Genomic DNA, 24,875 nt, shown 5'->3' with positions numbered 1-24,875 from the left:
AAACCCCCCCCCCCCCCCCCCCCCCGAGGCCAGGGTATTACCAGAGCATCGACCTCTTCGGCCCTGTACTCCCATCTTCGACTGAAAAACGAGATGCCTTTGCATTGAGATGCGTCACCATTAGATCCACATGGGGCCCCACCTCTTTCGGATGAGCTGCATCGCTGCCTTGGACAACTCCCACTCCCTTGGATCTAGTGTTGTGCGACTTAGAAAATCCACTTGGACGTTTTCGACCCCTGTGATATGAAATGCCACCATCTGAATCAAGTGCTGCTCTGCCCAAAGAATTAACTCCTGAGCCTCCTGGGCCACCGCATGACCCTTGATTCCTCCCTGCCGACTGATATATGCCACTGTTGTCGCATTGTCTGACAAGACCCTCACCAAGCGGCCTTGAACCAAAGGTAGAAAAACAAGCAACGCTAACCGCACTGCTCTAGTCTAAGTGATTGATAGACCAAGAAGCTTCTTCCACCAACCAAACGCCCTGGGCCAATTGTTACTGGCATACTACTCCCCAACCAGAAAGACTGACATCGGTAGTAAAAGTTACCCAATCCAGGACCTCCAGATCGACCACAAGGACCAGATTGAACACATGGACCAGATTGGACGACTGCAGCCACCAAGCCAGACTGTCCCGCGCATTACCATCGAGCGAGACGGGCATATGAAACTCCTGACAAGATTCCACTGTGCCAACAGAGCTCCCTGTAGCTGTCTCATATGCGCAAAAGCCCATGGCACCAACTCCAGCGCTGAGGCCATTGAGCAGAGAACCTGCAAAAAAAAATCCCAAGCTCTGGGAACCTGCAAAGCCAACAGATGCCAGCCTTGCATCTGTTGGCTTTGCAGGCTTTGATGAGCCAATTGTCTAGATAAGGGTGCACCAGGACCTTCTCATGCCACAATGCTACCGCCACCATCACCACGGTAAATGTGCAGAGCGCAGAGGCCAGCCTAAAGGGGAGAGCCTGAAACTAGAAATGCTGACCCAGTATCATGAACCTCAGGAACCGCTGGTGATCCGGACGAATGAGGATATGTAGGTAGACCTTCATCAGATCCAAAGAAGCAAGAAACTCATCCTTACACACCGCTGCGATTACCAACCGCAGTTTCATTCTGAAACCTTGGGACTTTAGCACCACATTTACCAGATTTAAATCCAGAATGGAGCGAAAAGAATCTTCTTTCTTTGGAATTACGAAGTAGATAGAATATCGACCTTTGCCTCATTCGCTCTGCAGAATTGGAACCACCACTCCTAACGTCCCCAGACAGCCTGACACTTTTCCAATGACCCGCAGGGGAAAACTAGAAACAAGTCGAGAACGAGCTGAGCAAATTCTAATACATAACAGTCTCTTATGCTGAGGACCCACTGATCCTGGGTGATCTTGGTAGACTCCCCTTAAAATCAATCTAGATGAACCCTATAAAAGGAACAGCAGAGTGGACCGGCCTTGCCTCATTGTGAGATTGGCAGCTGAGATTCAATGCCAAGAAGTGCAGAGTCATGCATATGGGGTGTGGAAATCCAAAAGAGATGTATTCGATAGGGGGTGAAGGGCTGATGTGCATCGAGCAGGAGAGAGACCTTGGGGTGATAGTGTCTAACGATCTGAAGTCGGCGAAACAATACAAGGCGATAGCTAAAGCCAGAAGAATGCTGGGCTGCATAGAGAGGAATATCGAGTAAGAAAAGGGAAGTGATTATCCCCTTGTACAGGTCCTTGGTGAGGCCTCACCTGGAGTACTGTGCTCAGTTCTGGAGACCGTATCTCCAAAGGGACAGAGACAGGATGGAGGCGGTCCAGAGAAGGGCGACCAAAAAGGTGTATAGTCTTCATCGAATGCCTTATGAGGAGAGATTGAAGAATCTAAAATATGTATACACTGAAGGAAAGGAGGAGCAGGGGGTGATATTTATTGAGCTTTATATACCGTCATTCAGTAATGCCATCACAACGGTTTACATATTTCAACAGGGGGATAAAAAAGGTTACATATTTTCAAAAAGGGGGGATCTATATAAAGGCAACATCGTCAGGGTAAACGTAGAGTAGATGTATAGAACGGGGGTAGGAATAGATACAGTCAGGTTAAAGTACAACAGGTAGGGTAAAGAGGAGTGTTGTAATAATGTGGAGGTTAATAAGCTAAGGGAACGTATGAGTTATCAGCTGGAGGTGGTTTGGAGTATTGTTGTCCATGGAAACTGATATGATACAGACCTTCAGATACTTGAAAGGTTTTAATGATCCAAAGTCAACGACAGACCTTTTCCATTACAAAAAAAATCAGCAGAACCAGAGGTCACGATTTAAAACTCCAGGGAGGAAGACTCAGAACCAATGTCAGGAAGTATTTCTTCTCGGAGAGGGTGGTGGATGCCTGGAATGCCCCTTCCAGAAGAAGTGGTGAAGTCTAAAACTGAAGGATTTCAAAGGGGCATGGGATAAACACTGTGGACCCATAAAGTCTCGAGGATGTGAATGAAGAGAAGAGGCATGGGGGTGGCTTGCGGGAATGATGGCTACTTCCTGGTGATTAATACCCTTAATTCAATAAACATACACACGGTTAATGCGACTCCAACATTGCTCTATGCTTCAACGGCAAAAGGAAATGTGGGACAAAGGATTTGCATTCACAAATAAGCGTCTGAGTAGCTTGCTTGTTGTGGCAGTTACTACCCTGAACCAATACTTTGTGCTTCATTTAATAATTTTTTTTTTCCAAGTTCTTACCTTATGCCTTGTTAATTTTATTATAAATGTTCACTATTTGACTATGGAAATATTTTTTCCTGCTTTTCTGTTGTATGTAAACCGGTATGATTTGCATTTTAATGTAAGAATGTCGGTATATAAAAGTTAAAAATAAATAAATAAAATAAATAAATACTTCACTTTGAATACATATACAGCACAGCTCACTGCTTCAATGGCAGGGGGTGAAGAAAAGAGGATTTATATTAAGACAACCAACCAGGACTAAATTGCACAGGCTGGGTAAACAAATAAGCGTGGGAGTAGCTTGCTTATTGCAGCGGTTACTACCCTAACCAATTAGGCTTGATACTTCACTTTTATGCAGCTCCAGAACTGCTCTCTACATCAATGGCAGGGGTGGAAGGAAAATTCGAACCAAAACGTTACCAATAAGGGCCCTGACCTCAGCGGTCAGAGTAACAGATAAGTATGAGAAAAATAAATGTGAAAGCTTGCTGGGCAAACTGGATGGGCCGTATGCTCTTCTTCTGCCGTCACTTCTATGTTACTATGATTTGGCTTTAGTGGCCCCACTATTGGAGGAAGCTCTGAATGGCCATAGACTGCCTCAAAAGGATTGCCCCCAGGACTGACCTCAAGATGAGAACTGCTTTTACAAGGCTGGGGCTTCACTTGCCTGATACGACCTCCTAATATCCCAAAAACACAATCAAGACTGAAAAAGCCGCTTGCCCTTAGGATTATCCTCCAGCAACTTATGCACCTTATTCTCACCCAGGTCTTTCATCAAGTGCTCCAGATCCTCACCAAACAAGAGATGCCCCTTAAAAAGGCAGAGAGCCTAAACGAGACTTAGACGAAACATCTGTCAACCAGATGCACAACCACAATTACCACCTGGCTGAAATCGCAGAACCCGTAATACAGGAGGACATTCTGACCAATTATACAAGGCATCCGCAGCGTAAGCAACAGATGCCTCCAAGCGCTCTGCTTTATTTGCTTCGACACCAGGAACGAAAATTATCAGGTAAACTAATTTCCTTTGCATAGCTTTGAATATCAACCCTTTAGCATGTGGACAGTATTTGTGTGTTCCTCTTCTGTGCTTTTTCAAAACAGCAATAAATTAAATCAGACCACTGGGTTATCTGCAGTTAAACTTGAAGAGTTCCTTTTAACTTTTAATAATTTTTAAAAAAATTTATATTCTGCCTTGTCATGACACTTAAGAGTGGATTACATTCAGGTGCTGTAGTTAATTCCCTATCTCCCCCCCCGCCAAGGGTTTACAAATTAAGTGACTGATGCAATAAGGTGCGCTCGGTAAACCGCAGTTGTGCCACGTTTTTTGGGCATAAACTTTACTGCTGATTCAACAAGGAGTTTTGTGCCCATAAAATGTGTGCTCAGAACAGCACCCTCACAGGGAAACTATCAGATTTACAATCCAAACAAAGAAAAAAACTCCCAGCTTAATCACAGCTTCTGGAGGACCTGGAAGTTTAAACATCTCCACCAAGCAACTTGTCAACTTCCATTTCTCATTTTCTAGCCACTAATAGTGATTCTACTAAAAAAAAAAAAAAAAAAAAAAAAAAGCAACACTTCATCTTTCAGGATGGGCAGGCAAATTCAGGTGTAGTACCACGGATCAGTCCAGACTCCTGGGTTTTGCCTGCCCTCCAGCACATGGAGACAGAAGTTTTTTCAAACAACCCTGGCATATATACCAAGGTGCCACCCACAGTCCTACATAATGTCAAAGCAGAATGGAACAAAACCAAACTAACTATCTGTCCCATCTATAAGGTTTATACAAACCCCCAACTGGGAGCAGAACTCGCAGAACCAAAAGAACAAGCGAGAAAAAAAAAACCCAGTATCAATATTTATTTTATTTATTTATTTATTATTTTCTATACCGGCTTTCACGACTGGTAGTCGCATCAACCCGGTTTACATTTAACATTTAGTGTAATGAACATAAAACTAGATGAACTGAACTGGTGCAGGAATAGCAGTTACAATAAAACAAGGAAAAATACAACTGGGAGAGGAGGAAGCAAGAAGAAAAATATAGCAATAGGTACAAAAAACAAAATTACAAGATAATATTTACAATATGTACAAAATTAAAGGCAAGACTAAAGGTGGTCATGGGCTGGAAAAATTGAGGCTGAAATAGGAAGAGTATGATGAATAAGGCAGAGTGATGGTCTTTACACTGGGATTCTGGTAACATGGGTAGACTGATTGAAGGGTAATGTTTATATGGATCAATCAGAGATCTGATAGGCTTTTTTAAAAAGCCAAGTTTTTAGCCTTTTTCTGAAAGTTAATAGGCACTGTTCTTGGCGTAGCTCAGATGGGATGGAGTTCCATAGACGTGGTCCTGCTGAGGATAATGCTCTGACTTCCAATGATTTATGTTGGAAGGTTTTGGCGTGTGGAACATGTAAAGCTTCTTTGTAATATTCCCTAGTAGGTCTGACCGAGGTGCGTTTTTCAAACGGAATTTGTAGATTTAACGGTGCCTGAAGTTGCATGACTTTGAATATAGTAGTGATGGTCTTGTACATAATTCTGTAATGAATCGGTAGCCAGTGGAGGGCTTTCAGGATGGGGGGTGATGTGGTCGAATCTCCTAGAGTTGGTCAACATTCTTGCAGCTGTATTCTGCACCATCTGTAAAGGTTTTGTATGAGAGATGGGGAGGCCTAGTAATATGGAATTACAATAATCCAGCTTGGAAAAAATAATTGCTTGAAGAATAGTTCTAAAATCTTTGGAGTGGAAAAGAGGTCTGATTCTTTTAAGGGTGTATAATTTATGAAAACAATCTTTGGTCGTTTGGTTAATGAATGGTTTTAGGTTTAGTCGGTTGTCAATAATTGCTCCTAGGTCTCTTATGTGTGAGGTTTGCAGGTTAGCTGGTGGGTTTGTGGTGATGTCGTTGTTTTCTGGGGCTATAATGAGAAATTCCGTTTTTGAGGCATTGAGAATGAGGTTTAGACTGTTGAGGAGTTGTTTAATCTCGGTTAGACAGCTCTCCCAGAATTTTAGAGTGTTTGTAATGGTTGTTTTTATGGGGATTACGATCTGAACGTCGTCTGCGAAAAGGAAGTGTTTCAAATTTAGTTTTGTAAGAAGGTGGCAGAGTGGGAGCAGGTATATATTAAATAAGGTGGGTGAGAGGGAGGAACCCTGTGGAACCCCTAACGAAGATGGATGGTAGCGAGATTCTTTGTTGTGGATTTTTACCTTGTATCCTCTGTTCTCCAGAAAGGTTTTAAACCAGGTCTGAACACTGCCTGAAACTCCGATGTTTGCCAGTAGGTTTATAAGGATATGATGGTTGACCGTGTCGAATGCCGCCGAAAAGTCAAGTAAAATTAGAAGGAATGCGTGTCCTTTGTCGATGCCGGCTAGGAGGAAGTCTGTGAGAGAGAGTAGAAGCGTTTCTGTGCTTGCTGCTCTACGGAATCCAAATTGGTTAGGAGATAAAATTTGGTGATCCTCAAGATAATTAGATAATTGTGCATTTACTATTTTTTCCATAATTTTTGATATGAAGGGGAGGTTGGAGATGGGGCGGAAATTGCCGGGATCATTTGTGTTAAGGTTTGGTTTTTTGAGTAGAGGTTTTATTGAAGCCGTTTTAAGGTCATCTGGGTAGATTCCCTGTTCAAGGGAGCAATTAATGATGTCCGCTAGAGTTTTGGAAATAGTATCCGGGATTAGTAAGAGTATTTTGGTGGGTAGTTGGTCAAAAGGGTGTGATGAAGGTTTCATTTTCTTCAGGATCGTTTGTATGTCCACAGTAGAGATGGGTTCGAATGAGTTGAGAGCGAAGTCTTTGTTATGGTAGAAAAATGAGGTATTGTAGGATGCATTTGGGTTTGGTGTCAGCTTCATAAGGAGGTCGGCGATTTTTTTTATTGAAGTAGAGAGCCAGTTCATCTGCTTTAGTCTGTGCTTGGTCATCTGGGATGGCTGGAGTGATGGTTTTTGTGAGACTGGACACGTAGTTGAACAAAGCTTTTGAATCAAATATGAGGTGGTGGATCTTGCGGGCGTAATAGTCTCTTTTGGTTTTTAGTGTGCTGTTTTTGTAGAGGTGTAGGGAGCGTTTGTAATCCTGAAGTGATGCCGGTGAAGGGGCTTTTCTCCATTTTTTTTCCTTCTGTCTTAAAGTGGTTTTGAGTTTTCTTAATTCCTCATTAAACCATGGTTGATTCTTGGACGCATTGTGTTTGGGATTTTTTGTTGTTAGGGGACATAATGTGTTGGCTACTGATTCTGTTATTTTAGCCCATGATTGAACAGCTGAGTTAGGAGTGGAGAGGTCAATGAGTGAGAGGTCTGGAGCTAGGTGCTTGGCTAGGTGTTCCGAAGGGCATGTTTTCCTGTAAAGAAATGGATGAGGGGGGAGTAGATTGTAGCTCGGTTTAAACAGTGAGAATGATGTGGAGATTAATGAATGGTCTGACCATGGGACTTTAATGCACTCCGGGTGTTCTGTGAGTGAAATGCCGGAATTAGCAAAAAAGAGGTCCAGCGTATGACCAGCTTTGTGCGTGGGTTTGTTAATTTGTTGCTTGAATCCCAAGGCTGTCATGGCCGTGAGAAAGGCTTCGCAGTTGGGAGAGAGAGGAGACTTATCCACATGAAGATTGAAGTCTCCCAGGATAATGGCTGGTGAGTAAGTTTAGGTGAGCTGCTATTATTTCCAACATAGGAGAGGGATCGGATTCAAGAAAGCTTGGGGGTGCGTAGACTAATAGAATTTGAAGAAATTCAGATTTAAAGAGGCCTATTTCAAGTTTGGTTGAAGAATTGATGGTATGATGTGTAAATCTCAGTGTTTTTTTTTGCTGCAAGGAAAATACCCCCTCTTTTTTTTTGCCTTGGAATGGAGAAGAGGTCGTAAGTTTGTGAAGGTAGTTGGTTTAAGAGGGCGATGTCCGCTGTTTTGAGCCATGTTTCAGTTATGGCACAGAAGTCTGGGTTGTTGTCTTGAAGAAGGTCGTTAAGGATCAAAGTTTTGTTAGTGAGCGATTGAGCTCACTAACAAATATCCAGATATTTGTTATATCTAACAATATATCCAGATATTGTTAGATATAACACTAACAGATATCCAGATATAAATATCACTAACAAATATCCAGAAAAGAATGTTATACAAGCGGACTCTCCAATACTTCAGTGTACACAGCCATGGGCAGGGCTCTGGACTGATCCGTGGTACTACAGCAACAAAAATTATCAGGTAAGAAACTAATTTTCCTTTCCCTATACGTACCCGGATCAGTCCAGACACCTGGAATGTACCAGAGCTGACTTACCTAGGGTGGGAGCTGGAGAGGCCCGCTCTGAGCACCCCTTCTCCTTCAAATCCCCCGGAATCTGAAGCTTACACATCCAATCTGTAATGTCTTGCAAATGTATGCAACGATTTCCAAGTACCGTATTTTCCGGCGTATAAGACGACCCCCAACTTTTCCAGTTAAAATATAGAGTTTGGGATATACTCGCCGTATAAGACTACCCTTGTGTCACTACATAACCATACCGTATGTGGTACCCAGTATACAACAGCCAGCCAATCACGGCAAGCGATGTACCTTACCGGCGATTGGCTGGTTGTTGTATACAAATCCTGCTTTGATTGGTCAGCTCTCCCTGCTTGCCCAGCCCTCCCCGTCTCCAAGACTATCAGAGCAGTAACGCATCCCTCTGACCCACCCTTGTATCCTATTACCGGTACCTCCTTCTCTGCCTCTCAGATCTCGCTCCTGAGGACTGCAGGGAAGCGGCGCAGACGTGCATGTGCGAGATCTGAGAGGCAGAGAAGGAGGTACCGGTAATAGAGATGTGAATCAGAACCGGAAGCTCAAGTGTTGTGCCTCCGTTGCCACCGGGTGACTCTTGGTTCCTCCTTGGTGATTGATGTAGGCCACCATAATTGCATTGCCTGACAAGACCCTGACCGATTTCCCCCGAAGGAGCAGGAGGAAGGCCTTCAATGCGAGAGTCACTGCCTTGGTCTCCAAGCGGTTGATTGACCACTGCCCCTGTACCGACTTCCCCAGACAAAACCGCTCCCCAACCGGAGAGACTGGCATCTGTGGTGACAATTGTCCAGTCAGGTATTACCAGGGGAACCCCACACGCCAGATGTTCCGAGACCAGCCACCAGTCGAGACTGGCTCTCACATTGTCCGTAAGTGGAAGCGGTAGATGAAACTGCTCTGACACCGGATTCCAACGGGAGAGCAATGCCGATTGTAAGGGACAAATATGAGCAAAGGCCCAGGGTACGTCATGGAGCCCAATACTCTCAGCTAATCTCTCACCATGGGCATCTGCATGGACAACAAGTCCCTCACCCTGCCCAGGAGCTTGACTGCACGTTCTGTGGTGAGGAAAATTCTGCCCCGAACCGTATCGAACAGGGCTCCCAGGAAGAGACTAGGAGGAGATCAAATGACTCTTGGCAAGGTTGACCACCCAGCCGAGCGATCGTAAGAGCTATAGCACTCGGTGGATCGCTAACTGGCACAGAGTCTCGGATTTCGCTCGAATTAGCCAATCATCCAGGCAAGGATGGACTAGGAAGCCTTCCCTCCTGAGTTGTGCAGCAACCACTACCATGACCTTCGAGAACATCCTGGGGGCCGTGGCGAGACCGAAAGACAGAGCCCGGAACGGATAGTGTTTTCCCAGAATACAGAACCTGAGGAACTTCTGATGCGCTGACCGGATGCAGATATGGAAATAGGCTTCCATGAGATCCAGAGAAGCCAGGAACTCCCCTTGCCATACCGAGGCGATGGCCGATCAAAGGGTCTCCATTCGGAAACGATGTACCCAAAGGCACCTGTTTACTCTTTTTAGATCCAAGATTGGTCTGAAAGTCCCTTCCTTTTTTGGGACTACGAAGTAAATGGAATAGCGACCCCTTCGTTGTTCCGGACGGAACCGGTGTGATAGCCCCCAAGGCCAGTAGGCACTGTAGCGTGTCTAGCACTGCCTGTCGCTTCTTGCGGTATATGCAGGGAGATATCAGGAATTTGTCCCGAGGGCGCTGTACAAAATCTAAAGCGTGACCTTGACTTATCACGGTGAGGACCCACTGGTCCGACGTTATCTTGGTCCATTCCTCGAAGAAGAGCGAGAGTCTGGCTCCCACGATTGGTATGCGATGGACAAGCGGTACCGAGGAATGAACCGGCAGTATCATTGAGAGGCCTTGGCCCCCGCCTACGGGGTACCTGGTCTGCTAAAACACAAAAGGACTGAGACCACGACTGTTATCCTTTCGCACAAGTTCCAACAGACGACCCGGACGACTGTACCGGCCTGGGTCGTTTACCACTACAGAACCGTGACCGAGCCACAAAAGATCTTCTTGACCTGGGCTTGTCCTCTGGTAGTTTATGAACCTTGTTCTCTCCCAGAGACTGTATCATGTCCTCCAATTCCTTGCCGAATAACAGCTTCCCTTTGAAAGGAAGCGAGCCAAGATGGGCCTTGGACGACACATCCGCAGCCCAATTCCGAAGCCAGAGGAGCCGCTGCGTGGCTACTGCAGAAACCATGGATCTGGCCGACGTGCTCAGGAGGTCATAAAAAGCTTCAGCGCTATAGGCGATGACCGCCTCCAGCCGATTCGCCTGGGCAGCCTCCTCCACCGAGAGGTCGGAATTGGCTTGGAGTTGCTATGCCCATCGAAGACCGGCACGTAATGCAAAATTACTGCACATCGCTGCCCGGACCCCCAGCGCTGACACTTCAAACACCTTCTTGAGCTGCAGCTCTAGCTTTCTGTCCTGTAAATCCTTGAGGGCCGTTGCTCCCGTAACGGGGATTGTGGACCTCTTAGTAACAGCTGATACTGCTGCATCCACCTTAGGGACATGTAGCAGCTCTAAAGCGTCCTCCAGAAGGGGATATAACTTGTCCATAGCCTTACTCACCTTTAATCCCAAATCTGGGGTGTCCCATTCTTGGAACAGAAGCTCCGTCGCTGAGAAATGAAACTGGAAGGAAACCGTAGGACCTCTGAGACCTAATAAGACAGGATTCATAGCTCCCAGCCGGGACTCCCCCGGCGGCGTCTCCAGGCCTAGCTCCTGTAGGATGGCCGGAATATGTGGAGACAGCTCATCCTTCTTGAAGAGACGAACTACCTTTGGATGATCCCCTTTCCATCGCCTGAGATCCCCTGCCTAAAACTGGTGGGGGATCCGCGTCACCCTCAGCCCCCCCTGGGGGGCTTAACCAGCGGATCTTGCTCATCCTGAGAAGTAGAGTCTGTATCAGTCTCCACCGGTATGGATCGTAAGGGCCTCTTACCCCTATTTGGGTCAGGACCCCCCCCGATGACCTGTCCCTCTTCCTAGACCCCTGGGTGTGCAGCGGCAGCAAAGGCTTCTCAGAGACTTGCTTCTTTCCTAGTTTTCTTTCTCTGAAGGCCTTGTGCATCAATAACACAAATTCAGAGGAAAAGGAAGATTCTGGCAAGGAATCAGTAGCCCCCCTCAGGGCTCTCCTTGTGAACGGGAGAGGCTGCACCCGTAGGAGCGCCCCCCCCCCCCGGCAGGAATCTCTTGTGGAGAGAGCGAGGGGGGTAAAATTCCTTCCCCCATCGCTACCCGCGTGCCTCCCGAAATGTGCTCAAAATGGCTTTGGTTCCTGCGCTTAGCGGGAACGAGTTCTGACAACAAGCCACTCGTCCCTGTACGCGCCGCGGAACGTGAAGCTCGACCGTGACCCCCTCGGAGCGAAACAGAGAATCCTTTGTCCCCATGCATGCAATCAGAACAGAGGCTGTCCCTCGACAAATGCGAGCGCGACGAGCCGCATGTGCGGCATGAAGAGCCCCGAAGCATCGCAGGCCCGCCGAAAAGAAAAAGGAAACATAACGGCGAAATAAAGTGAAAATTCGGCCACTCAGCCCCCCCCCCCCCCCACCCGATAACCCTTACTAAGTTTCGGAGAGCTGGTACGCACAAGAAAAAATAAAGACAGCTTTAAAAAATTTTTTTTTGTAAAAGCTATACCAATTTGCCATGCACTGTCCCCGGTTCTGGAAAACAGGTCCTGCTCCTGTGGGGGTGAGTGAGCCGGGCTCCCCGGTATCACCCCTGCGCTGCTGTAAACTGAAGGATCAGGGTCCTCGACCCTTAGCAGCGGCCTCAACCAGAGGGGAGGGTCCTCTTAGGACCTAGCAACCCCTTGGGAGGCTCACAGAACCACTGATGGGGACGGGACTTACAGCTAATTCAAACTTTTTTTTTTTTTTTTTTTAAAGAAACAGCTAACCAAAAGCTCAAACCCCGACTACACTCCTGCACTATCAAACCTGCAGCAACCAGGAAAACAGAAGAGACTGTGGGTCTTGCACCTCTGTCATCTGCTGGAGACAGAGTAAGACTGAGGGACTGTGGGTGGCACCTTGGTATATATGCCAGGGTTGTTTGAAAAAAAACTTCTGTCTCCATCTGCTGGAGGGAAGGCAAAACCCAGGTGTCTGGACTGATCCGGGTACGTACAGGGAACATCAGATTCAGGTGCCTAGATCAATGTCTTTTAAAATGTGTCATTACTCAAGATATGGGTGGTCCCGGGGACAGCTAATTTAGGAACCCTGACCCAGGCCTAAAATCTGATCACCCAGATTTTGGCTGGCTAGATTTCAGCTCATTTCTAAACCTTGCCAGCTAGAATCAATTCAGAATGCACTTAAAATCCAAGTGGCTACGTCAAGTGGCTCTAACGAGCACTGAAAACTCTGAAACCACCAAGCTACCAGAACAGAAAAACAATTCAGTATCAGTGCATCCCATAAGATGGGGCAGGGGAAACATCATAGAAGCATGTCTCAAAATGGGGGCTGGAGGACATCTCATGAGATGGTGGGACAGCTTTAACAGTACATCTCATAAGATGAGGGGGTGGGTAGTGTAAGTACACATCTTATAATATTGTGGGTGATGGGGGAAGGGCAGCATAAATGCACATAAGATGGAGTAGGGCGGCATAAGACTGCGCTTCATAGCAGAGTGACTTACTTGAGGAATGTCTCTTTATGGATGCCTGTGGGAAAGAAACAGACGAATTATAATCAGTTTCTGTTAAATACAGTTTCAACATAGCTTGGTGCAGGGAAGAGAGGTGGGAAGTTGAGTGGGCAAGAAGCAGTTTACTTATGCTGTGTGTGTTCACGTGAGCTACTCTTTGGGATCTGTCAGGCAACCTAGACTGACCACTGTCAAACAGGATGCTGGGCTCGATGGACCATGCTGGTCTCTGATCCAGCATGGTACATAAGATTTACTATACTAGATTAGACCAAAGGTCCATCAAGCCCAGTATCCTGTTCCCAATCATGGCCAGGTCACGAGTACCTGACAGGAGCCAAAGGGGTAGACAGATTCCAAGCTGCTTCTTCCAAGAATAAGCAGTAGATTTCTGCAACTCTACCTTAATAATGGTTTATGGACTTTTCCTCTAGGAACCTGTCCAAACAGTTTTTAAATGCAGCTACATTAAAAGCTTTCACCACATCCTTTGATAAATTCCAGAGCTTACTTATACACTGAGTAAAAAAAATATTCTCTTATTAGTTTTAAATATATCACCTAGTATGTCCTAGTCTTTGTACTCTTTGAAAGAATAAACAGCCACCAATTCACGTTTACTCGTGCCACTCCACTCATTTTATAAAACTCTATCATATATCCCCTCAACAGGGGTTTTGCATGCTTTGCGATTGTTTTGCTGTGACTATTGTCCCCAGAGAGTTCATTTCCTTTGTGCTGGCTGCAGGTAGTATGTGACCTCTCTCTGCATTGTACTTCAGAGGCTTGACAGCATACATATCCCAGCATCCCTGTGGAAATTGTGCTGTTGGCCAGAAAACTATTAATAGTCAGAAAGGCATTGGTCAGAGAGCTGTATTAGTACTGTGGGCCCTGACTGGCCCTTCAGAGAATTATCCCTGAAGGTGGCCAACCTTGCTTATTTACAAGTTTGGGTTTCTTTTTTTAGCCATTTGCTTTTTTTTTTTTTTTAATTTCATGGGTAGCTTAGTATTGGGCTTATTTTTTTTCAACTCATTTTTTTTGGGCTTGATGGGTGGGACTTGTGCCCTGCTGTTCCTGTCACCTCTTATTGGCTACTGCAGCAACTTCCTGTCTCTCTTCCATCCAATCCCCTACTCCAGTTTTCAGTATGGGGATTGCGACTGCAGCATTAAAAGCAAATTAAACCTAAAGGTCTGGGCCAAGAAGAAAATCATCATGCATGAAACCAGGTAAAAAAAAAATCCAGCAGGAAAATATTTTATACTCAGAAAAAAGCAGTTCAGCTACTTCCAGCCCAATGGTGCCCTCTCTGCTGATAGAGATTCCTTTCATAACATAATGTGGTCCCGCACAGGACACTCCTGAATAAATTGAGAAGCCTGGGAATGAGTTATAAGGTGGTGAAATGGCTAGGAAATTGGCTGAGTGTCAGATGTCAGTGAATAGTGATAAATGGAACCTACACTGAAAAGAGGAGTGTGATAAAAAGAAAATTGGATCTTACCTGCTAATTTTCGTTCCTGGAATACCACAGATCAGTCCAGACAATTGGGCTTTGCATCCCTACCAGCAGATGGAGGCAGAATAAACTTTTCAGGCACTGCTACTTAGAGTGCGCCACCTGCAGTCCCCTTAGTATTGACCTGTACCCAAGCCAAGATGACTATGTCCCCAAACTCCAAGGATTTCTTCCTCTAGAGCGAGCTGAGGAATAAGTTGGGACCCCCAACACAACTGAACCTTCAACTTAGGGCAATGAAAAAACTTCCAGTCTCAAAAAAGCTTAAACTATGTACAATTCTGTTCAAATTCTGCCTCACTCATTCAAGTTCTGTCATCACCAATAATATCCATAAGCAGTAAAGTCTTTTGTAGTAAGGGGATGGGAGTCTGGACTGATCTGTGGTATTCTAGGAAGGAAAATTAGCACGTAAGAACCAAAATTTTCCTTTCCTGTTCATACCCTCAGATCAGTCCAGACAAGTGGGATGTACCCAAGCCCCCCTACACTGGGTGGGAACCTGAAAGATCCGCACGCAGCACACTTTCAAACGTGGCCTCCTCCGGGGCCCTAACATCCAAATAATGTTTAGTAAAAGTGTGCAAAAACCACCAAGTCACTGCTCGACAAATCACTTGCAGAGAAACCAATTGACACTCCACCCAGGAGGCTGCCTGCGACTTAGTATAACACGCCCTCAACCATTCCGGGATCAACTGACCCTTACAAATATAGGCCAAAATAATTGCCTCCTTCAACCATCTTGCAATCATGCTCTTAGCTGCTTTGTAACCCTTCTTTGGTCCATTGAATAAAACAAAAATGGTCCAGCCTCTAAAAATCATTTGTCAGCTTGAGATACCACAACAGGACCAGATGCACGTCCAAAAGGTGAAGCTTCTTTGCATGGGGTGAATCAGACGTCAGGCACGGAAAGCCTGGCAATCATCTGGCTACGATGAAAGGCAAAAATGAAGGCACCACACTCAACGAGACTCCAAAATCCACAAAAAAGAATCGGTGCACAAAAAGACTTGTAGCTCCAAAATTTGCCTAGCCGAACAAATCACCAAAGATGCCCTTAATAGTTCAAAAGGAGGCCCACACAACACTCGAAGAACCAGATTAAGATTCCAAGGTGGACAATTCTACGAATGCAAATACTTTGCTCCTTTAAGAAAACGTACTATATCAGGATGAAGCCCCCCTTGAAAATAGTCCAAGGCTGCTACCTGAACTCAGAGAATTATAGGCTAAACCCTTTGATAAGCCATCTTGCAAAAAGGCCAAAACCTGGGCAACAGTTGCCTGCAAAGGATCAGTGTCATGAACCCCACACCCAGACTAACACTCTCGAGACTCTGATATATGCCAAAGTAGTAGAAGACCTTCTAGCCTGAAGTAGAGTAGTAATCACTGGCACTGAAGCATCTCCTCTCAAAAGCCAGGCCACTAGACAGAAGTTATCCACCAGCTCCGAAAAGATGGGCCCTTGGTGTAGCAATTCCCTCAGGTGGCTTAACCGGACGGGGCCTGCTACTGCCAACTGAACCAGATCCACAAACAATGGATGGTGCAGCCATTTCAGCGCTACCAGGATCACCCTTCCTGGATGATGTTTGATGTGGCTTGGCACCCGACCTACGAGCAGCCACGGGGGGGATTGGGGGGGGGGGGGAATACATACAGCAGAAGTCTCACTGGCCACGGCTGAACTGGAGCATTGATACCTTGAGCCAAACTCTCTCCGGCGGCTGAAAAACCTGATCGTCTTGGCATTCTTCCATGTTGCCATAAGATCAAACTGGGGCTCGCCCCCACCTGCACCAAATGAGGGCAAAGGCCTCTGCTGACAGCTCCCATTCTCCCGGGTCGAGCTGTTGCTTGCTGAGATAATCCGCCTGCACATTGTCTACACTTGCCATGTGCGAAGCTGCTAGTATTGCTAGATGGTGCTCTACCAGGCAAAGAGTTCCTGAACCTCATGAACCATTGACTCTTCGTTCCACCCCGATTGATATAGGCCACTGTCTTTGCATTGTCCGAGAACACACTCACCACACGCCCCTGAATCAAAGGAAGAAAGACAAGCAACACCCTGTGAACCAATCTCGTTTCCAGACAGTTGATTGACCAGGATGCTTCCACCGGCGACCACTGCCCTTGGGTCATCTATTATTTTTTATTATTATTATTATCCCTGACAAACCACTCCAACCAGTGAAGCTGGCATCTGTGGTCATAGTTACCCAGTCCAGAACCTCTAGATCCACTTTGTCTAAACTGGGACGCAACAGCCACCACGCGAGACTAGATCTGGATTCCTCCTGGAGCGGCAACGATAGCTAAAACTCCACCAACAACAGATTCCAATGGGACATGAGTGCCTTCTAAAGAGTTCGCATGTGAGCAAAGGCCATTGCACCAATTCCAGAAGACACCGTGGAACCTAGCATTTGCAAATAATCTCAAATTCTTGAACTAACAGATCCAGCAGCCGAACCACTTGCAACTGCATCTTGACCACCCTCTCTGGGGTAAGAAAGACCTTGCCTAACTAGGTGTCAAATCGTGCCTCCAGATATTCTGGAGACTGAGACGGCTCCAGGTGGCCCTTCGCCAGGGTTTATCACTCAGCCCAGGGACCTTAGAAGCTCCCTAACTCGAATGAAACAGTGACACTCCATCTCTGGCTTTGCCCGAATGAGCCAATCATCCAGGAATGGATTCACTAATATCTCATCCCTTCTGAGGGCCGCTGCCACCACCACCACCACCTTCGTGAACATTCTTGGTGCAGTCACCAGCCGAAGGGAAGCACTTGAACTGAAAATGTTCTAGCACCGTGAAGAGTAGAAACGTTCGATGGTCTGCTCAGATGGTAATGTGCAGATATACCTCCATTCAATCCAAGGATGCGAGAAACTCCCCATTGCGCACCGCTGCAGTCACCATTCACAGTATCTCCATATGAAAGCGTGGCACCCACAAGGCTGCATTGACCTATTGCAGATCTAGAATGGGCCAAAAGGAACCCTCCCTTCTTGGGAACCACAATGTAAACCAAATACCTTCCTTGACCTTGCTCTCCCCGAGGAACTGGGTCGATGGCTTCCATGTGCTGCAGCCTTAGCAACGTTCCTGCACCGCCACCCACTTGATGGGCGAAAAGCAATGGCACATCACAAAGGCTTCTTTGATGGAGCACGAAAATTCTAAGGTGTAATCATCCCTTATCACTTCCGGAGCCCACTGATTGGAAGTAACTAGTTCACTCCTTATAAAAATGGGACAACCTTCCTCCAACAGCTTCCAGGGAGAAGTGGACCAGCCCGCCTTCATTGGACGAACTTAGCATCTCCAGAATCCTATCCGGAGCTATCTCTGGCCAGTCTGTGTCCCTCAAAAGGAATACTGCCTTCCTGAGCTCTGCTTCTGCGTGGATCCGGGAAGAACTCCTGCTGGAGCAAAATCTCATCTCCCGAAAAGCGAGCGCGCAGTGGAAAGGTCTTCTTGCTCACTTTATCATTTTCGGGCAATTTGTTCCCTTTAGATTCCTCCAAATGCTTCATCACCTTCTCCAGATTCTCCCCGAACAACTTTCCTTTGAAGGGGAGATTGCAAAGCTGCGCTTTTGACCAAACATCCGCTGACCTGTTACAGTACCCGAATATAATCTGCTTTGAAGTGCTGAAAAGCAGAATTTAAAAAATCTGAAAAACACAGGAGACTTCGAGTGGCTACCTCGGACACCATATTCCTGGCTGACATCCGAATCATATACAGGGCATCCGCCACAGACCACCCCCTGCCTCCCACAGAGTCTCCTGGTTGGAATCCGCAGAGTTTCCCCAATGTCTTCTCCTGCACCCAGCACAAACAAGCTCTCTGCATTAGGCTAGCACACCACAGCTCTAAGGCTCAGAGCCGAGACCTCAAACAGTCTCTTCAGCAAGATTTCTAGCTTCCGGTCCTGGACATCTTTTAGAGCCATTAATCCTGCAATGGGAATGGTAGTCTTCATGGTCACAATTTATTTTTTTTAAACTAAGTTCAGACTGCAGGTTTGCACCTCTACCATCTGCTGAAGAGAGAAATGCTGAGGGACTGCAGGTGGCATTCTCGGTGAAGTAGCAGTGCCTGAAAATGTTTATTCTCTCTGTCTCCGTCTGCTGGTAGTGATGCAAATCCCACTTGTTTGGACTGATCTGGGGTATGAACGGAAGTGGAGTTCTTTAAAGATTTGTTCTGTTTAATATTTTTTGAGTGATATTGTGAAGGCCGATGCAACTCTTTCAGCAATATTGCAAGCGCGTTATGGAACAAGATGCCAGGGTACCTGCTGTACCAACTTCATGCCAGCCAGTAATTTTCCTAAGCGTTTCAATGAAAATATGTATTGTGACAATGCTGACAATACAGAGGATAAAGTAGTTCTGGTTTTTGTCATTGCCAGCTTTTTTAGTTAATTGTGAGAGGGATGACAATTTTTTCCTCCATTAAAAAAAACAAAACAAAACAAAAAAAAAAACAACTTGTGAGTGTAAAGTGTTTTCTGTGTATAAATACTTTCTAATAAAAGTAGTTTAAATTTTGCATGTTTTGGGCTTGTTTTTTCAGCAAAGTGCATTTATTCTTTCATAACTACCTGGCAATACTGTAAAACTCTAGTTTCTGCATGGAGTACAAAAAGAGCAGACCTCTGTGCTGAGGCCCTGTTCAACTCACATGGACTGGGTTTTTTCCTGATCTCCCAAGCACTAGGCAAGTATAGTAGAAAACATTTAGCTAGGTTTTGCTGTTTTACCCATTTCAGATTAGTTTGTTTTGTTCATGGTTTTTACTTTTTGTTAATAAAGTTATTAATTTGTTACCTATGTCTTGGACTGATTAACAATCTCAGTATTGTATTTGGTCTGTGGATCAATTTTTTAGAACTGTGTGACCCTTGGGTTGTATGGGTTCCCAGTGTCCCTAAAAATCACTAGGGGATAGCTTGTGAATGGTGTACTTGCCCAGAGACAAGCAGGAACCAAAGTGGTAATAGGTTGCCAGTGTAAGAGCACATACATGGGTGCAGTGCTTGGCAGGATTATCCAAGTAGTCACAGAGTATTAACTCAATAGGTATTAGGGTAACGCTGAGGCATTACATGACAGTACTTCTTATGTACAGGATGCTAGGCTCAATGGACCTTGGTCAGACCCAGCATGGCACTTTATATTCTTAGCATATTCCCCTGCATGGCTCCTTACCGTGTTGCTGGGAGGCAGGATCAGGCTCCCGACAGTGATCCTCAGCTGCTCCACAGCTGCCTCTGGGTTACAGGTCTCATCACGGGGCTGGATTGGTTTTATCTGAATCCGAAACCTGCGTGGCTCCTCATCATCAAAGTCCGAGTCACTGGAGGAGCAGAAGTGGTTCTCGGGCTCCTGTGCTCAGCAGTTAAGAATTTGACTCCTCTAAGGAAGGAACACCTCAGATGCATTCAAGGAGTGAGGGACATGCAATTCCCTGATTGGCCACTAGGTGTCACCAGGCCCCCATAAAAAGAATAAAGTCCTCAAGCGGTCATATTAGGCCAGGGGGATTCAGGATACATGGAAACAACAATCAAACATTACAATGAGCTATTTGGAAATGAGAATAAATGTAATTTAATTAAAAATAAAATTCAATTTTGACTAACTTTATACATCTGTGATTCATGTTGGAGTTGTGATCTTTTCATTGGAGGCTCATACTGCAGTAACCTGACAAAGTGAGCAGAGCTCATGAAAGCCAATTGCATATGTAGTGAATTAGTCCAGTAAAAAAGATTTTAATCAGCTTGTGCACCCACAGACTTTCTACATAAAACGACAAAATGAGAGAGGAAAAAAGGAAATACCAGTGGCAGAATCATCACTGCTCCTTAAGCAGCATACATGGCTCAATATGCAGAAGAGAGGGATCATACTCTAGGGGGGGGGCTCATGAAAAACTCCACCATTCAAGGGGTTAATTTTGAGTAATTTGCATAGGTGCAGGGTCCCAACATACCCACATACATTATGGGTAATTTTCACAGAGAAGCTGCTCATATAGTATGGACCTGGTTTATAAAAATGTGACAGTCCACCATTTGCTTCTACCAGAAACAAAGCAGAGCATACACACACACACGCATCCAGCTGTGCTCCAACATATACAGAAAGATTGGTTTATATTCTAATACCCCCCTCAACCTTAACCAATTATAACACAATACATCCAACTCCCATTCTATATAAAAATGACCTATTTATGACACTTCAGCATAGCTCAAAAGACTTCTGCATAAATCTAGCTTTTAAGCTTCTTCCTGAATGTTAAAAAAATTAGCTTCTTTATGCGACTCCACTGGCAGCAGGTTCCAAGGTATTGGGTGTACATAAAGGCCTGCTTCCTCACAGAACAAGGGACACTACTGTCAGCAAAGGGCAGCCAACAGACCTTGTGGAGAAGAGCACTACTAGGTACATAAAGGTTGCAGCTGCAAATGCCCTAAGAAAGGCTTCAGTATCCCAGAATGTAAACATCTATGAACCACGTGGGTCCAGCTGTATGCTTAAAACATACGTAGATTTTAAAAAAAAACCCCAAAAAAACAAACACTTAGGGGGGGGGGGGGGGCGCTGTAACGCAGTTGAGCAGGATGGATGCATGAACAAGGAGCTCCCCCACCCAGATTACTTAAAACGTCGCTTTTTTGCTCTTTTAGTGTGATGTTCCTGGTGAGTATATATTTTTTGTACTTCTCTACCTACCCAGACGGCGGTGAAATGTAGAACAGCCGACCTGAAATAATTTTAATATAATAAACAAACCTCTGAAGTTTCAGTGGAAGAGGGTGGCCAGGCCGCAGCGGAATCAGAGGGATGAGATTTAGCTGGTGTTGCTTTGGCAACTTCCACTGGCCCCGAGATCTCTGAATTGCCAGGATGGTTCAAATTAAGGGCAGACATGAAACATAAAATGGATCTTTTAGCCTCTATCTTGGAGGTGAGAGAAGATATGGCTGCTCTCGAATCCCGGGTAGATGAACTGGACACGAGTGCAAAGCCAGTCGGCCGCCATGGCTATATTAGTGGTGCAACAAACAGCAACTCAAACGGAATGCGCTCTTCTGGCTGAAAAATTAGATTTAGAAAACCGCTCACGACAGTGTAACCTCAGGATTCGAGGCATACCGGAGAACAAGACCTACAGTGATGCCGGAGCTGTTGCTGAAAATGTTTGTACCTTCATACTCGCTGCTTTTGCATCAGGAGAATCCCCCTCTGCAGTTCGAATTGCGTGTGCACAAAGGACTCTTGGCTCTAAATTAAATAATTGAGCTAGAGATATACTATGCCTACACAGCTTTCTCCAAAAGACAAATTTATGATCTAGCCAGAAAGCAGCCCGATTTGTGCTAGGAAGGACATGCAATTGCCATCTTTAATAATCCTGCTCCATCCATACTGCACAAGCGTTTTGAGCTTCAAGAGGTGATCCAGGCTGTAAGAGAAGCTCATTCAGTTTCAGCGGACATTTCCTTTTGGGCTTCAGTTTGCTATCAAAGGAGTTTCATTTCAGGTGAAAACAGTGTCGGATGCAGCTGAGGCCTTCAAGCAAGTGGATTTACCAGTCTCTTTCAATGTTCCTAAAATGGCGTCCAGTGCCCCAAAGGCAGGTGCATTTCCCTGTTGGTAGCATACTGGCAAGGGAGGATGGCGGCTGCGATGCCAATCCAAGGACTCTCGGTCAGTCCTGTCTGATCAAGGATGAGAGATATTTTTCTCTGTTGGTGTGAAACTTAACAGCTGTGTAACATCAGGGATTAGTTAACATAGCCATGGTGATGAACTTCATTATTGTTGGACCAGGTTCATGCTATATGCTGTTGAATTATTACTTTCTATGTTTAAGCGATGGCTATTGATCTGCTTTTACTTTTTCTCACTGTTTCTTGTTAAATCAGGGGGCAGCCTGAGGCAACTCTTTCCTGGTCTCACAGCGATGCCCCCTAAGGGAAGGTGGAATCTACCCAGGAGGTCAGGGAGATAAATTTGGGAAGGGGGGAATTCAGGGGAGGGGGGTGTGTGTTTTTTTCTTACGCATAATTCTATATTGCACATACATAGAGGAGACAGGCATATATGGTTTCATGTGGGATCTGGTAGCATGGTACATTTTTAAATTTTCTTATGTCATTATGACAACCAGGCTACTTTCACTTAAAGTCAAGGGCCTAAACTCATACCAGAAGCACCAGCTCCTTTCACAGAAGTGGCTTATTACCAGGCCATTATTGTGTTTCTGCAGGAAACTCATTTGCGAAAACGGCATGAGTCTTCTGTCTTTAAAATATTACTCGCATGTATTTCTTGCAGCCAGCATCCGGGGGGACCTGATATGCTGGAGTAGGCATTCTATTTTCCCGTTTTTTCACACATGAATTGTTGCTTCAGCTACCTGATCCCCAAGGTAGTTATAGTTTGGTAAAAATTAGAGTGGGCAAGGATATCTTTACCTTCCTTAATTTATATGCGCTTAACACTGACCAGCGGTCCTTATTAAGATTGCTGGATGACCTTTTACTGGCTAATGCTGAAGGTTTGGTCAATATTGGGAGGGGGATGTTAATTTTGTTCGTAATCCACTTGTGGACAATTCTTCTCAAACATCCTCTGCAGCTCTTGGGTTAAGTAAAATTGTCTCAGATGTGTCAGTAGGATTTGGTGGATAGTTGGAGGCAGAAGTAACCTAAATCTTGTATATACACTTTTTTCTCCTCGTCACATGGGACCTACTCCCGTATTGACTATATTTTGGTTGATAAATTACAGAACCAAGTTATGGGGGCGGGTATTGGTAATATCACTTGGTCAGACCAAGCGCCTATTTGACTAGATATTTTCTTCCAGGATTTGGATAGTGGTCAATGTTTCTGGCAACTGAATGAAAGACTTAAGAGATGAGCATTTTTCTAAATCCTTGGAAGAACGGCTTCAAGAGTATTTTTTATTTATTTATTTTTATTATTACATACTTCTTCCACTTTACAGGCAATGGTATGGGAATGCTCGAAGGCAGTTATGTGGGGTCTTTTGATATCACATGCTGCACATTGCAAGACAGACAAGGGAGCTTAAGCGGTCTGCATTAATGGCCAAAATTGCCCAATTTTCCCATAAATACATGCAGAATCATTCTAAGGCTGTTTTTAAGCAATTGTCTCTAGCTTGATCAGAACTGCATTATAGATAATGAACGCTTGGTTCATCAGCTTGAGATCACTAAACAAGTGTACTTTGAGGGAGGAAACAAGGCCAGTCGATATTTGGCCAGACAACTGAAGGCCTTTCATACTCAAGAGTTCTATTGCAAAAATTAAGACTGCCAACTAGGAAGTAGCTACTAAATCTGCAGACAATTAAGGATTGTTTCTCCAAATGTTATGCTTTGCTGTATAGCTCTGAAGATGGGATATTAGACAGGGATATCAGCTATCTTCATTCTGTATCCTTGCCTTCCCTTACCCCTGACCAATATGTGGATAGCCCAATTAGCTCTATTGAGGTTTTACACGTGACTACCACTTTAAAAGTGGGCAAATTACCGGGGCTAGATGGGTTCTCCAGTGGATATTACAAAAGATTTTCTCATATTGTGGTGTCCCCACCGACTGATATTTTAATTTTATTTGGGAAGGAGTTCCTTTGCAGCTCATTCAAATGTTGCTGGGATTTCTGGCAAAACCAGGCAGAGACCCCACTCTGAGGATCTTATAGGCCAATTTCTTTATTTTAGATCTCAAGATACCAGCACAGGTACTGGCTGTACGTTTGACTAATATCATGCTTATACTAGTCCACAATGATCAGGTGGGATTTATTCCTCATAGATTAGCAGCATATAATGTCCACAAATTGTAGATATTCCGTGGTGGGTCAGAAAGGAACATTTCTACTGTGTTATTGTCTGTCAATACTGAGAAAGCATTTGACATGGTGCATTGGGCTTTTTTGTTAAAGACATTAGAAAAAGTGCACTTTGGTCCTTATTTTCTTCATTGTTAAGGAAACTTTATGAATCGCTGAAAGCCAGATGGGGGTTTATGGGGATTGTTTTGGGATTAGGAAGGGAACAAGGTAGGACTATCCTTTATCCTCACTATTGTTTGCTTTATTTTTGGAATCTTTAACTACTATGTATGTCAGAATAGATTGTGGGGGTTAATCTGGGTAATGTTTGCTTCAAGCTTTCGTTTTTTGGCAGATGATATAATGTTTACACTAACAGAACAGTCTAAATCGCTGCCTGGGATAATGGCCAAATTGGGGAGGTTTAGTGCAGTTTCTGGGTTTAAAGTCAACTTTCAGAATTTCGGATTTATCAATGTTAATTTAATAGTCTACCGTTTCTAATTAAATGGGCAAAACGAACTCTTAAATATCCAGGAATTTGAGTAACTGTTACGAATTTATTCCATCTTAATTATGTTCCCATGGTAAACACCATTACTAAGGT

At 45.0% G+C, this 24,875-nt stretch overlaps 1 protein-coding gene across 7 annotated transcripts in view; it reads right to left on the bottom strand.

The window, feature by feature from the left end:
* FCHO1 (FCH domain only 1) overlaps window positions 1-24,875 on the bottom strand; it is a 160,094-nt gene that overhangs the window by 47,985 nt on the left and 87,234 nt on the right. For all 7 annotated transcript variants that reach the window (XM_029613705.1, XM_029613710.1, XM_029613707.1 and 4 more), the window contains 2 exons: window positions 19,595-19,773; window positions 12,824-12,848 (listed from right to left, as the gene is read on the bottom strand). In XM_029613705.1, the coding sequence (XP_029469565.1) occupies window positions 12,824-12,848; window positions 19,595-19,773 (204 nt within the window). The remainder of the gene's footprint in view (window positions 1-12,823; window positions 12,849-19,594; window positions 19,774-24,875) is intronic.

Source organism: Rhinatrema bivittatum, chromosome 8, assembly GCF_901001135.1.
Source record: "Rhinatrema bivittatum chromosome 8, aRhiBiv1.1, whole genome shotgun sequence".
Lineage (NCBI taxonomy): Eukaryota > Metazoa > Chordata > Amphibia > Gymnophiona > Rhinatrematidae > Rhinatrema > Rhinatrema bivittatum.
Note: the sequence above shows the minus strand (reverse complement) of the source record. Positions and strands in the feature narration are given on the sequence as shown.